The following is a 13,989-nucleotide window of genomic DNA, read 5'->3' on the forward strand; positions in this document are numbered from 1 at the left end:
AATAAGAGAAATCTGAGTTTATGGTTACAGAGTATGGGAGAACACTTTGGACAGCCCCTTAGGAGCAGTGGTGTGCAAAAGCTAGCTCCTATCAGCCTGACTTGGTTGATTCTGAGCATTTCCTTCCAAGTCCATGTTCAGTGCTCTCATCTTGGTAGCTTGAAGTCAGCCATGGTAGGAATATTTATACCAAGCAGATCATCAAATTACACAGATCAGAGATTTTTTTTTATCCCCATAGTTTCAGATCATTTACTTTATAGCATCTTAGTTTATAGAAGCAAAGTTGGGATATTCAGGAGATATTGAAGTTCAAGGCAAGTCTTTGAATGCAGAGGCTTGACTAAGATTAGATAAAGATCATAATACAAAAGTTTAGGATTGGTGGACACAGCATGGAGAGGGATTTGAAGCAAGGGATCCCAAGAATCTTGGAGAACAGTCATTCGATACCAACTACTGAAGAGTCAAACAGTTTGATGTTAATTAAAATGAGCTTGTCTATAAGTTCCTGAGATAAAATTACTTGCAACTTTTATCTTTCTGAGCAAGAGTTTCCTGGAAGTAGAAGTGTAAAGTCATATTACTGTGTACAGTAAGCTCTGTGGGTGTGGACGGTTTCGGTTCTCACATATAACACCTGAGCCTTCAAATTATATAAGAATTAAGGAAAGGCTTCCATGGAATTATCACAGAAATTAGCACACATAAAAACCATAACTCTCATAGAAAATGTTCCCTTGAAATTACTATTCATTTTCAACTTTTACAGAAAGAAAATAATTCTGACTCCACATCCTAATAGTATGTATTTTCTTTACCAAGTATTTAAATCGTTTTTAATGCCATTTCACTATTATCAAGTGATAAGAATTTAAGTATATTGCATTTGTGTCCTTTGGGAACAAAACACATCAATCATTTTCCTCTACAAGACAACGATGTAAGTGGATGACTTGGAGTATTTAACATATCTAAAATAGAGATTTTTTATGTCTGCTTATTATGATTTCAATCATTAAGTATAATTTGTATTATCTTTCTTTTCTTAGTTGAGCCTTTTATAGGGTCAGAAGTCTACAAGTATTCTGAAACCAGTTAACTGAGAGAAGAAAGAAACATTTTTTTTCAATTTGAACAGACAAAAGAGAATGTTTAAATCATAAAGTCGGAAGGTACCAATAACCTTCCCCTATCCCTTCCTTACCCTATTGTGAATATTTATAATGAGCAATAAGGACAATATAATATTTCTCTTTGAGACGTATTTTATTAGCGTTAAAATATTCTCTATGTTGAGCTAAAACCTATTCCCTTCCTGTGTTCCCTTTAGTCTTCCTTCTGAAAACATAGAATAAATACATTTTCCATTCCATTTAACATATTGAAGACATTACCACAATGATTGGGTTTTGATTTTGTTTTCAGTTGTATTTTTTTCCTGAGATAGGCAGTCTGAATTTATTGAACCATTCCTCTCTTTCAAAGGTATCCAATGTGTGGACTAGGACTGGTCCCTGATTGTTTCTTACCCTTTGGGAACTATATGTTACAGGTTCACAAGGAGCTGTGGCAGAAAAATAAATCAACATACTACTCCCTTTATTCAAAAAGTCTTACTGTGACAAAATAAAGCTAGCTGAATTAAACCCTGTGTTTAGTGATATAGTTGCTTTGTATTGTGGCACAAGCTTTTTTATCTTTTTGCAGATAAACTGTTGAGCCAACTAGTTTGACAGCACTTGCTCCACATAACATGATTTCTAGATTCATTCTAATCATTCTTCCCTCGATTATAACCAATGCCTACAGAGGGAGTCTGCTAAAAATATAACAGAAAACATTATTTCCTTATACCTGAACACTATTTGTCTTAGTATTATAGCATAATAGTTATTAATGAGTTTTTTATTTTATTTTTTAATATTTTATTGATTATGCTATTACAGTTGTCCCATTCCCCCCTTCACTCCCCTCCCCCCTGCACACCCTCTCCCACCCGCATTACACCCCTTTAGTTCATGTCCATGTGTCATAAGTTCTTTAGCTTCTACATTTCCCATACTGTTCTTACCCTCCCCTTGTCTATTTTCTACCTACCATCTATGCTACTTATTCTCTGTACCTTTTCTCCCTCTCTCCTCCCACTCCCCTATTGCTAACACTCTATGTGATCTGCATTTCTGTGGTTTTATTCATGTTCAGGTTGATTGCTGAGTTTGTTTTTGTTTTTGTATTAATGAGTTTTTAATCAAATACAGTATCTAGTCAGAAGTATACATTTATCCTCTTCTAAATTCATGCTACTTATTGCCCATTATTCCAAAGTGGCTACCTTCTAGTTATTCTAACCAACTTTGTGTCATTTGTGAATATAGGCTATGCAGTTTTTGCTGTGTAAAAAATGTCACTTTAAATAACCACCTTTTTGAAGAAAATCTCATGCGTCTTGTAGTTCAGTGGGTCAGTTATGGCGACCTTGGCTTGTTCCTTCTGATCTTGACTATGTGCTCCAGCACATAGATCTGCCTTCAGCTGGAGGGTGCCTGGAGCCTGACTGGTCCAGGATGGCCTCGTTGCAAGGACTTGGCTCCCCTCGCCAGGGCTCGTGTCCTTCAGCAGGCTGGCTTGAGCCAGTTCTCATGGCTGTGGCAGGGTTCCAAGGGTAATAGGAAGCACACTAGACCTCTGTAAGGGTCAGCCTCAGTCCTGGCATAGATCAGAGAAGCGTGGAAAATGGACCTGGAGGAGGACAAGGATAAAATAACCATCACAATACCAACGTGTTCTTCTAAGTTCTTTATAAAAATTTTGAAAGTGGCACTGACAAATACTCTCCATGGAAGACCTCAATAGACATTACAGATGCAGTGATCAATAGTTTCAGAAGAGGTTATTTAAACAGCTTCAACTGTACCATCAGGAGTTTCCAGCTCATTCATGCTTTTCCATCACGTAAATAAGAGTTCAGTGAAAAATTTTGTCAGGTTTGATGCTTCAGTTAAGAAATCATCTGTAGTTTCCTGAACATAAACGATGATCACTGCATTATTTATAAAACAAAATGTGAGACAGCATGCAGGATTTAATAATTTACTATGTGGATTATCATAATAAATTATTTCATGCAGTTTTTAAGTTTTAAATAATTGATGAAATGGAAAAATATGCACAATTTAACTTTAATGACAAAGTGGTAAGATACATAGTGAGGCACAATATTTTGAAATCCCAGTCAGGAATACAATCAAAATATACTTATCTTTGTATGGCAAGATTATAGTGATTTTTATTTTTATCTTAACAACAAAAAAATTCCTGGAACATTAGCCATTTGCTAGTATTGTTGTACTTGAAATAAAATTTGAAAATACAGAAAATAGATGGTGACATAAGATCTCTATAAAGCTATCTTTCAAACTGGAATGGAGAGATAATGAGTAAAGTTTATCATATCTTAGAGAAATCAAGAAAAAACAAAAAGAAAGCTCCAGATAGCGCTTCACATTTGGAATATGGGTATCACACTCTACAGTTTACCACAACATGGAGGAATATGAATTATTGTCATCCTTATTTTTTTTATTTTTCCTTCCTCCCTCCCTCTCTTCCTTTTGTCCGCTTCCAAATTCTGAGTTGTTTCCACTTCACTCCACTGCACTAAACCTCAGCAGGAGTCTCATCCATCTCCGTAATCTCCCAATGCCTTTTGTCGCACGTGAGTCACAAGGATGCTGCTCCAGCAGGCATCCACCTGGAGGAGTCTGGTGGACAGTCTCGGAGGTAAAAGGGTAAATGCTGGCAGATTCTCTGCACAGAAGCCCACATGCGCTTGATCAGAAATAATCAGTACACTTAAGAACAGTGGATGTTGTATACTTTTTAAAGCCACGACAACAAAGTCATTAGATGTGTAAACCTTTGTTATGTATGCTGTACTCATGACCAAGTTTAAGAATTTTTTTAGTGTTTTACAACTCTGTTTTGCTTCCAGGTATTCCAAAGTTGATTACATCTGATATGATTAAAGAAGGTGCTGCTGTAATTGATGTTGGAATCAACTATGTCCATGACCCAGTGACAGAAAAGACAAAATTAGTTGGAGATGTGGACTTTGAAGGTAATAAATTATATCATTTTTCCTAAGTAATGATAAAGAAACATTCTATTTTTCACGTTTTGATAGTAGAAAGTGAAACTTTCTATCTGATGGGGACATTAGTAAGTTATAAATCATTGCACCTCTTTCCTCTGAGGAAAAAGGAAAGGAAAAAAAGGGAAAACCCAAGAATGCATATACCTTCTGAGGACAGCGTGGTGGGTAAGAGCAAAGCACAGACAGATCTTACCGAAGAGCACACTGCTGCTCTCCCAGGCTGCCACCCACAGGCTCCCTGCCGGGATGGAACGTCCAGTCTGGCAGGGTGGCTCCCCAAGTGCACGTGTGTGTCTGTCCATATATATGTTCATTATGTGTACATGTTGATCTCTTTGGGAAATGACCTCATTTCTTTATTTCATTGTTCAGATTCAATCACTAATATTAGGTATCAATAATTTACTGAAGATCTCAACTTGAAAAGGTGAAAATATATTTCAAGCCTTGACCTTATTTCTTGTTTTTTGCACTGTCATTGCTTTTTTGACAATATCATAGTTACCATGCATTTCTTGTGAAAATCACCACACTTATGATGTATCCAGGGGCCACCGACAACATGGGATAATGAGCTGGAGAAAGAAAAGCTGGGATATTTTTAGTTCATAACCTTGACTGTACTGTGGGATAACCTTACCCAGCAGTTTACCACATCTAATAAGATCCTTCTGTTAGATGAGAGTTTGCTGGTCTCAGTTCATTACCACACACTCTTATGCTTAGCTAAGAAGGTTTTGTGCTCATGGGGCTATTCTGAAAACATTTCAAAATGACCACTTCTGGGTGAATGCCTCTGCTCAGTCACACAGATACATGCATTTCAGGTTGCATACTGCTCCATTTGGCAGAATCTAATCATTAATTTAGGGTTATGTATCTAAGTGTATAATGAAATAAAAAAGGAAATGACAAATAGAAGATATGACATGAACAGGAAAGAGCATTGGTCTGAGAGCCTGAAGAGATGCTTTTAGACTAGTGTTCTAACCCAGGAACTTTGCAACCTCTCCAGGCATCGGGGTTGTTATCAAGTGGTACTAACAGTTCCTTCTAGCCCTAATGTTTGATGTATCTTGTACATTCAACTCAGTGCTACCAAATGACTGTGAAAACCACCCCAAAAGTTGGAAGATCAGATTTTTCTTATCCTATCATAAAATACCCCCACATGATTGGTAACATTACTCTTGCCACACTACTGGTTCGTGGAGGCAGAGCCATAGGGAAGATGACCTTGCCACCTGGGCCATGACTCAGCCAGAGGAGCAGGCAAGAGGTAGGTTTTGACATGTCGTTCTTCAGGTTGTTCCTCAGGACTTAACCCGAGGTGAGGGGTGATCTCTTGGCTAAGAGGGAGGAACTTGAACTTGGGTTATGCCACAAAACTTATAGGTAGCATGTGGCTGCTATTTGCCACAGGGGAAGTGTGGCTGCTTAGTATTGGTGAGAGTTTCACTATAACTATAACCCAGATTAACAAAACGGATGCAGATAAAATCAAGTGCTGCAGTAAATTGTTCTTGCAGAAATCTTTCTCTCACTCATAAAGGAAATAGGACAACCTATTTCAAGTAGATGATTTTGATAGAAATGATTTTTTAAAGAATAATGACCCCATTAGAGGAATATTAGTAATATGTAAATAATTGCAAATTTACTGATGTATTAAACCAGGAGTCATTTTATCTATTTTATTTGTAAGAAAATCCAGATGCCTATTTGTAGTCTTCTTCATTATTAGATGTTTTGGCCTCAGCTATGAGACAGGCTTCTCTCAAAAAAGAGATATTTTGTAAGGGTCCCATCACCACTTGTCATGAACTGTAGTCTGTGACAAAAAGGAGACACAAAAACACCCTAAATATTTCTTTTTGACATTAATGTCATGTTTTTGTTTTGATTTAGACATGATTTCTTTCAGAGCACGCCTTCCTTCAGCTACTAGGGTTTCCTGCTCTTTCCCCCACTGCTCCATTCCCTTCCATCTTCCTTGTTCCCCCCCCCCCCCCCACACCCCCAGACCAGAATAGAGCACAACAGCCCTGTCTGGGCTGATGGCACTGTATGGTGGTCAGGACTAGAGGTGACAGAGAGAGAAACAATTGTCCCTCCCTCCACCATCACTCCAACAATTCCCTGTCACCTCAGCACCTCAGTTGCAAATTTGCCAATATTCTTAAAGAGGAGACAGGCAAATCTAGTAGAAAATTATACCGAGGGTAAGGAAAGTGTGAGAGGCTTTCCTACGTGGGAACACTATCTCAGTCATTTGGCTTTGCTCTTCATAGCCAGTGTTTGAGAATGCTTTCAGTGTGCTGGTACTGTCTTCATCCTCTTACATAAATTATTCATTTAATTCTTAACCCTATGAGGTAGGAGTTATTACCCCTGGCATCTTGCCTGAGATGACATAGTCATGTAGCACCATTTGTTCACAGCCAGACTCTTGTAATTAGTACCCTCTGTTGTCTCCACTCTTTTGTACTTCATTTGGTTAATACTTTCCTTTTGGAGACATGAAGTTACTTTTTTATTCCAACCCCTCCCCAACCCCCCACCCCGTGCCAGGAGATGTATAACAGCAAATTTGAAAGGCGCCTGGACAATGATATTTGTGTACAGCAGTCCTCAGTTTGCTTGGTTCCAATATGCAGAGATTTCAGTCACCACAGCTGAGCTAAAGAACACCAGTCCCCCAACAAAGTGGTCTAAATTTCAGTCCTTGTGGTATGTTAACTGTAATTGCATAAACTGCAAACTTCTCTGCTAGATCCTCAATCCAAAACTTATTATGCAGATATCAAATGTGCATGACAATCTGTGACCAATCATATCACTTCTTTCAAAGTCTTTTGGTGATTGGTCATGGCACATTCAGATCAGATAACAAAGTATACAATTTTGTTGACTTCTTGCCCCACAGTGATGAACTTTCCTTTCCAAAAAAACATACCATGGAAAAAGGGAATTACCAGCAAAGAAATGAACAATGATGATACTGAAAGTGAAATTGAAATAGCTGACCATGGGATGTTGACAATGCCTCCATTTGCCATTTAAAAGACTCTTGATATACAGCTAGAGGAATTTACTGAAGGCAAATTTATGGACATGTATATATTTGGACATGTATGGAATATCCCAGGCCAGGTCAGGGTGATGCCAGACAGATAGAGCAACAACAGGGGACAGGCCAGCCACAGCTGCACAAGTGGGTAGATAGGCCACAGGGTAGGAGTCTGCTCAGAGTCCAGGAGCCCCACCTTGGGAGACTGGGCTACTGCTGCTGCCATGAGGCTCTCCTGGAGACTGAGGGCCAGGCCTGGGCATGGTCCACAAAGTTTCCAGTCGTTGGGGCAGTGGCACTTTAAGGCAGTCCAAGGCAAGGAGGCCTGCATCATACTTTTAGAAACTGGGGACGAACCTACAAAAAAACACTTGGTTTCTGTTCCTGGGCCCAGGGCTGCACAGGGCCCTTCAGGCTTTGCACATCTTCTGGTTCAAGTACTAAGGTTTTTGTGTGTATGCCTGGCTGGGTGGGGCAAGTTACCTAGTGTTAGAAGAGCAGGATATAGAGGCAGAAATGGGATTGCTGGATGACATGGCAGTTGTGTTTTTAATTGCTTGAGGAGCCTCCATACTGTTTTTCCTAGTGGCTACACCAATTTGCAATACCTCCAACAGTGCACAGTGGTTTCCTTTTATTTATCTCCTGGCCAACACTTACCTCTTGTCTTTTTGATAATAGGCATTCTGACAGGTGTAACGTAATATCTCACTGTGGTTTTGATTTGCTTTTTCCTGATGATTTGTGATGTTGAGTATCTTTTTATGTACTTGCTTGCCATTTGGATGCCTTCTTTGCAAAAATCTATTTGGTTCCTTGGCCCATCTTTTAATTGGATTGTTATTGGCTTGTGTGAGATCTTTATATATTTTGGATATTAACTCCTTAACCATATATGATTTGCAAATATTTTCTCTCATTCTGTAGGTTGCCTTTTAATTTTTTTTGTTTAATGTACAGGAACTGTTTAGTTTGATATAGTCCCATTTGGTGATTTTCACTTTTGTCGCTTATGTTTTGGATGTCATATTCAATAAATCATTGCCTAGACCAATGTCAAGGAGCCTTTTCCCTTTGTTTTCTTCTAGGAGTTTTATGGTGTCAGGCCTTATGCTTAAGACTTTAATCTATTTTGAGTTAAGTTTTGTGAATGATATGAGATGGGGTCCAATTTCATATTTCTGTTCATGATTATCCAGTTTTCCCAGAACCAGTCATTGAAGAGACTGTCATTTCTCATAGAACATTCTTGGCTCTCTTGTCAAATATTAATTGGCCCTTTAGGTGGAGTTTATTTGTAGGTTCTCTATGCTGTTCCATTGGTCCATGTGTCTATTTTTATGCCACTGCTATACTGTTTTAATTACTGTAACTTTGTAATATAGTTTGAAATCAGAAAATGTGATGTCTCCAGGTTTGTTCTTTTTTCTCAGGATTGGTTTGGCTACTCAGATTCTTTTGTGGTTTCATTCAAACTTTAGGATTATTCTTTCTATTTCTGTGGAAAATGCCATTGAAATTTTTCATAGTGATTGCATTATCTATAGATGGCTTTGGTCAGTATGGACATTTTAACAATATTAATTCTGTCAACCCATGGACACAAGATAGCTTTACATTTGTGTCTTTTTCATTTTTAAAATTAATGTCATGCAGTTTTCACTATATATATAAAAATATATATTATATAAGTATATATTTTATATATAAATCATATATTTATATGTAAATATATATAATTTATTATATATAAAATTTATTTATATATGTATATTTAAATAATTATATAAATATACATTATATTTTATATGTGCAAATATATTGTATATAAAATGCATTTAATATATTTATATAAAATATACACATTTATATATAAATACATTTTTATATATTTATATAAATATATAAATGTATATATATATAAAAGATATATATCTTTTCCTTGGTTAAATTTATTTCTTAGTATTTTATTGTTTTTGATGCTATTATAAATGGGAACATTTTTAAATTTCATTTTTATATATTTCACTGTCATTTTATAGAAATACAACTGGTATGTGAAAGTTGATTTTATGATCTGGTTTTTCCATTTCTTGATACCTTTCCAGGGGAAATGGAAATAGGATATTGAAAAGATATCTTCATTTCCATGTTTATTGAAGCATTCTTCATAATAGCCAAGATCTGGAAACACTCTAACTGTCCCTCAATAGATGAATGAATAAAAAAGATATGAGATAGATAGATAAATATAGAGAGATAGAAATACATATAATGGGATTATTCAACCATGAGAAAGAAGGAAATCCTGCCAGTAGTGACAATATAGATGGACCTTGAGGGCATTGTACCTAGTGAGAGAAGCCAGAGAAACACTAATGCTCACATACATGTGGAATCAAAAAAGCTGAACTGTAGAAACAGAGAGTAGAATTGTGGTTACCAGGGGCTGGGTATAGTGGAATTGGGAGATGTTAAATGGTACAAACCTGCACGATAAATTCTGGAGATCGAATACTACACAGTGTAGTGATTATAGTCAACAATACTGTATATTAAACTTCAAAATTGCTGAAAGACTAGATCTTAATTGTTCTAGGCACAAAAATAAATAATTATGTGACATGATAGTAGTATTAACTAAAGCTATATTTGTACATTTCAACACATAAGTTAACAAATTGACAGGTTGTATATCTTAAAATTTCACAATGTTATATGTCAATTATACCTCAATTAAAAAAAAAACACATAGTGCACAGGGTTTTAGTTTCCAGCAGGCTGGGATACAGTGGGGGCAGGAATGAGGACAGGGACTCTCTCTCCTGGTTCTCTGCTCCTCAATGCCCTGTTTGCCCTTTGGGTCTTCCTGTGGGGTTCTGTGTGCCACTACTGCAGGGCACCCTTTGGATAGTGCCCTCCTGGAGCTGGGCCACCTCACCCTTTAGGCCACAGGCAAGAGAGGGATGCAAGACTAGCACCAGCTCAACTGAGTGACTAGGGAGCTCAGTTTTCCTGATGGAGTCTGTGCTTGAACTTGGGAAGAGATGTGTAGATGAGGAAGGGGGTGGTCCTAGATAGGGAGGGAAAGAGGGTTCTTAGCCTAGCTTCCCTGGGAAAGGGAAGGAAAAGACACTGAGCTAGTTTGTCTGCCTGCTTTCTGGCCTACAACTTGCCATTTTCTTAAACTGCACCAGGAATGGGACACCCCTAGCCTTGGAAGTGAGCCCACCTCCTATTAGCAATTTCTTCCTGAACCATAACTCCTGGCACAGGGGCTTCTCTGGCCTCTCACAACACCCCTTCACAGACAGAGCTGAGGAGGACAGTGGTGGGAGGAGGGACTACCCATGGTCCTCATAGGAACCCCTGGAGGCCAGAGTGGGGCTTGGGGCTGAGATCCAGGAAGACAATGTTATAGGAAATTGGGACACAATAGCAACCTAAATCGGCAAAATCCGTATCCACATACATGTAGCTTACCTTCCAGTTAGAGGAGACAAAAAATAAACAAATACATACATATTCATATAATATATTAGGAAGTGTTTGTGTTACAAAAATAAAACAAGATAAGGGTATTGGAGAATTGTGGAGTGGGGTTGTTTGGAAAGGGTGGTCAGGGAAGGCCCATTGCTGACCTGAGCACAAGGATGGGGAGAGCTGTGTGGACATGTGGGAGAGGAACGTATCAGGTGCCTGGAGCAGCAGGCGTGAAGACCGTGAAGGGCAGCATGCCTGGTGCAGTTAAAGAGGTAGCAGCAGGGGTGCCAGATCATGTAGGGCCCATGGACCATGGGAAAGAATTTGGATTTTATTCCAAGTGCGATAGACAGCCATTGGAGGATTTGGGGGAAAGAAATAAGTCAACTTGCACTTTACCAGTATCCCCCTGGCTACTGTATGACAGATAGACCTTAGAGAAGTAAGGGTATAAATAGGGTACCTGTTAGGAGGCTATTGTAATTACCTAAGAAATTACCCAAGGTGGGTGTGGACCAGCTTGGGAATGGATGAAGGTGTTAAGACGTGGTGAGATGGTGGAGATAATTTAAAAGGAGAGTTAGAATGATAGGGTAAATGATTAGATAGAAAAAGAGAAGAATCAATAATGAATGTAAGAATTTTTGAATAAAAAGGAGTGAAGGTGCCAGTTCTAGAACCCTTTTGAGATGAGCCTGAAGCAATCAACAAAATTCCCATACGTTTGGGTATGTTAGGTGAAGTAGGCAGAGGGGAAAGAGGCTCTTTACAAGTGGAGGGACCTGCAAATCAAAGGCAAGAAAGAAAAATTACAAAAAGCCTTTCATTCTTTTTTTTTTAAGATTTTATTTATTTATTTTTAGAGAGGGAAGGGAGAGAGAAAGAGAGAGAGAGAGAAACATCAATGTGCGGTTGCTGGGGGTTCTGGCCCACAACCCAGGCATGTGCCCTGACTGGGAATAGAACCTGCTACACTTTGGTTCGCAGCCCACGCTCAATCCACTGAGCTACACCAGCCAGGGCTTAAGCCTTTCATTCTTAATAGTAGGCCCCACATTGTTAAATGAGGGAAGCATAATATTGTAAACAATTGTGATCCACCCTGGCTGGCGTAGCTCAGTGGATTGAGCGCAGGCTGGGAACCAAAGTGTCCCAGGTTCGATTCCCAGCCAGGGTACATTCCTAGGTTGCGGGCCATAACCCCCAGCAACCGCACATTGATGTTTCTCTCTCTCTCTCCCCCTCCCTTCCTTCTCTCTCTAAAAATAAATAAGTAAAATCTTAAAAAAAAAGGAAAAAACCCCAAAATATTTAAAAAAAAACAATTGTGATCCAAATGGCTAGAGCCTTACCTTGAATTCTTCCAAAGAATCTCCACTGAACAGAAAATCTACAGAAAAGGGAACCCTATAATTTGGGATGCCATTTTGTCAAAATTATTCTTCAAATTTGTAACCCAGTAGTTAAAACATGAGAACAAAAGGGGGTCTTGAATTACATAGAAGCCCAGTACTATTTTTCTGAGAAAGTACTAGAAATGGAACTAAAACCTTTGGAGTGCTTTTAAAGCAGTTTTCATTTACATTTTCTCTTCTTTTATTATAGTTGCTTCACCAGATGTCTCGTATATGCATAGTACCCTACATTTGAAATCTGAGAGTGAGTTATCTTTCACTCCATGCTCTTTTTATATCATGTCCAACCTTTCATAAAAGATTATGGAGTCAGGCTGACTGGGTTTGGAATCTTAGCTCTGTTACTTAAAACAATTAGACAAATCGCTTCACCTCTCTGAGACTTGATTTTATCATCTGAAAACTGAGATAATAATACCTATCTTATAAATTTGTTTTGAAGGTTAAATGAAGTAATCACCTCACAAGAGCTGGTACATGTGACTTGCTGAGCATAATGACTGGTAGAAAATAGTGTGTGTGTGTGTGTGTGTGTGTGTGTGTGTGTACACACTAGTCACCTTTTCTCTCCATTCCAACTATAGATCCGGTAATGCATCACTTCACAGTTCAGTCACCACCCTGCTCCTCATTACTTTCCTGGCCTCGGCTTTCTCCTGGTCAAGTCTGTTCTTCACCCGACGGTTATAGGCATCAACTTTAAAACACTCGTACTTATCCCCATCTTCTCCCAACTCATACAGCAGATCTCATCTGACCTACCCTTTTTCTCTTAACCCTATACTACCTTGAATGAGTTATGCCTCACTAACTTGTGTGCCTGTGTAAGGTAAACTTCTTGTCCTGCATTTCTTGTGTATCTCCATCCCCCACCAGGTCTTAGCCATCTTGTCCCACCAGTGCTCATTTTATAACCATCCTCTGTACTTATAAATCCCCAGTTTACTCTTACAGAAGTAATTCTTTAAAGTTGTCTTAGTGGAGACAAAACTCCTATTAAAGGCAACATCGAACAAGTTATTGATCTACAACAGCCCAGATCTAAGAATGATACATCCACTGAGTCATTCATTGATTCACTCAGCCCGTATTTCTCACACAGTACACTGTCAAGGTACTGGGACATAGCCATGCACAAGAGAGACAAAGGCCCTGCTCTCACAGAACATATATCCTCTAGATTATATGTAAAAACAAGGTTTTTTTGGAAGTGGTTTTGGCACTATTTATTCCCAACTATGTGTGGTACAAGATAGAAAAATAAGAGCATATTACCAGTTTCTAAGGAAGTTGGTCTGTTTTTGAACTCAATCACTTTTATAGACCTGTATAGTATTGTAAAAAAAGACAAATTAAAGTCACTCCATACCAACTCAGTTTTCAGTGTGAATTATTTAATTTGATGATATAGGTCTTAGTCAGTTTGGGTTGGTATAATAAATCACCATGGCCTTATCAACTTAAACACAAGCATTTATTTTTTGCAGTGCTGGGTGCTGGAAGTCCAAGATGAGGGTGTCCCCATAGTTAGGCTGTGGTGAGGACCTACATCTGGGTTGCAGACATCTCCTTTCTCACTGTGTATCCTCACATGGCACAAAGAGAGAGCTCCCTTTGTTTTTGTTTGTTTATTTGTTTGTTTCTTTTTAAATAAAAGCATTAATCCCATTCTTGAGGGCTCCACCCTCATGACTTAATCACCTCCCCAGAGCCTCACCTCCTAACACCGTCACCTTGGAAGTAAGGTTTGCAGCACGTGAATTTGGGGGGACCGCAAACATTCAGTCCAAAAAAACATGGTTGATCAGTCTGACCCAAAATATCAACTGATTCTGGTAGATGATTACAAGGCAGCCCAAAAGTCC

General features: G+C 38.6%; 1 protein-coding gene across 1 annotated transcript in view; it reads left to right on the forward strand.

Moving 5' to 3' along the window:
- MTHFD2L (methylenetetrahydrofolate dehydrogenase (NADP+ dependent) 2 like) overlaps window positions 1-13,989 on the forward strand; it is a 98,968-nt gene that overhangs the window by 75,386 nt on the left and 9,593 nt on the right. The window contains exon 7 of the mRNA XM_028506865.2: window positions 3,995-4,120. Coding sequence (XP_028362666.2) covers window positions 3,995-4,120 — 126 coding nt within the window. The remainder of the gene's footprint in view (window positions 1-3,994; window positions 4,121-13,989) is intronic.

This window comes from Phyllostomus discolor, chromosome 1, assembly GCF_004126475.2.
Source record: "Phyllostomus discolor isolate MPI-MPIP mPhyDis1 chromosome 1, mPhyDis1.pri.v3, whole genome shotgun sequence".
Lineage (NCBI taxonomy): Eukaryota > Metazoa > Chordata > Mammalia > Chiroptera > Phyllostomidae > Phyllostomus > Phyllostomus discolor.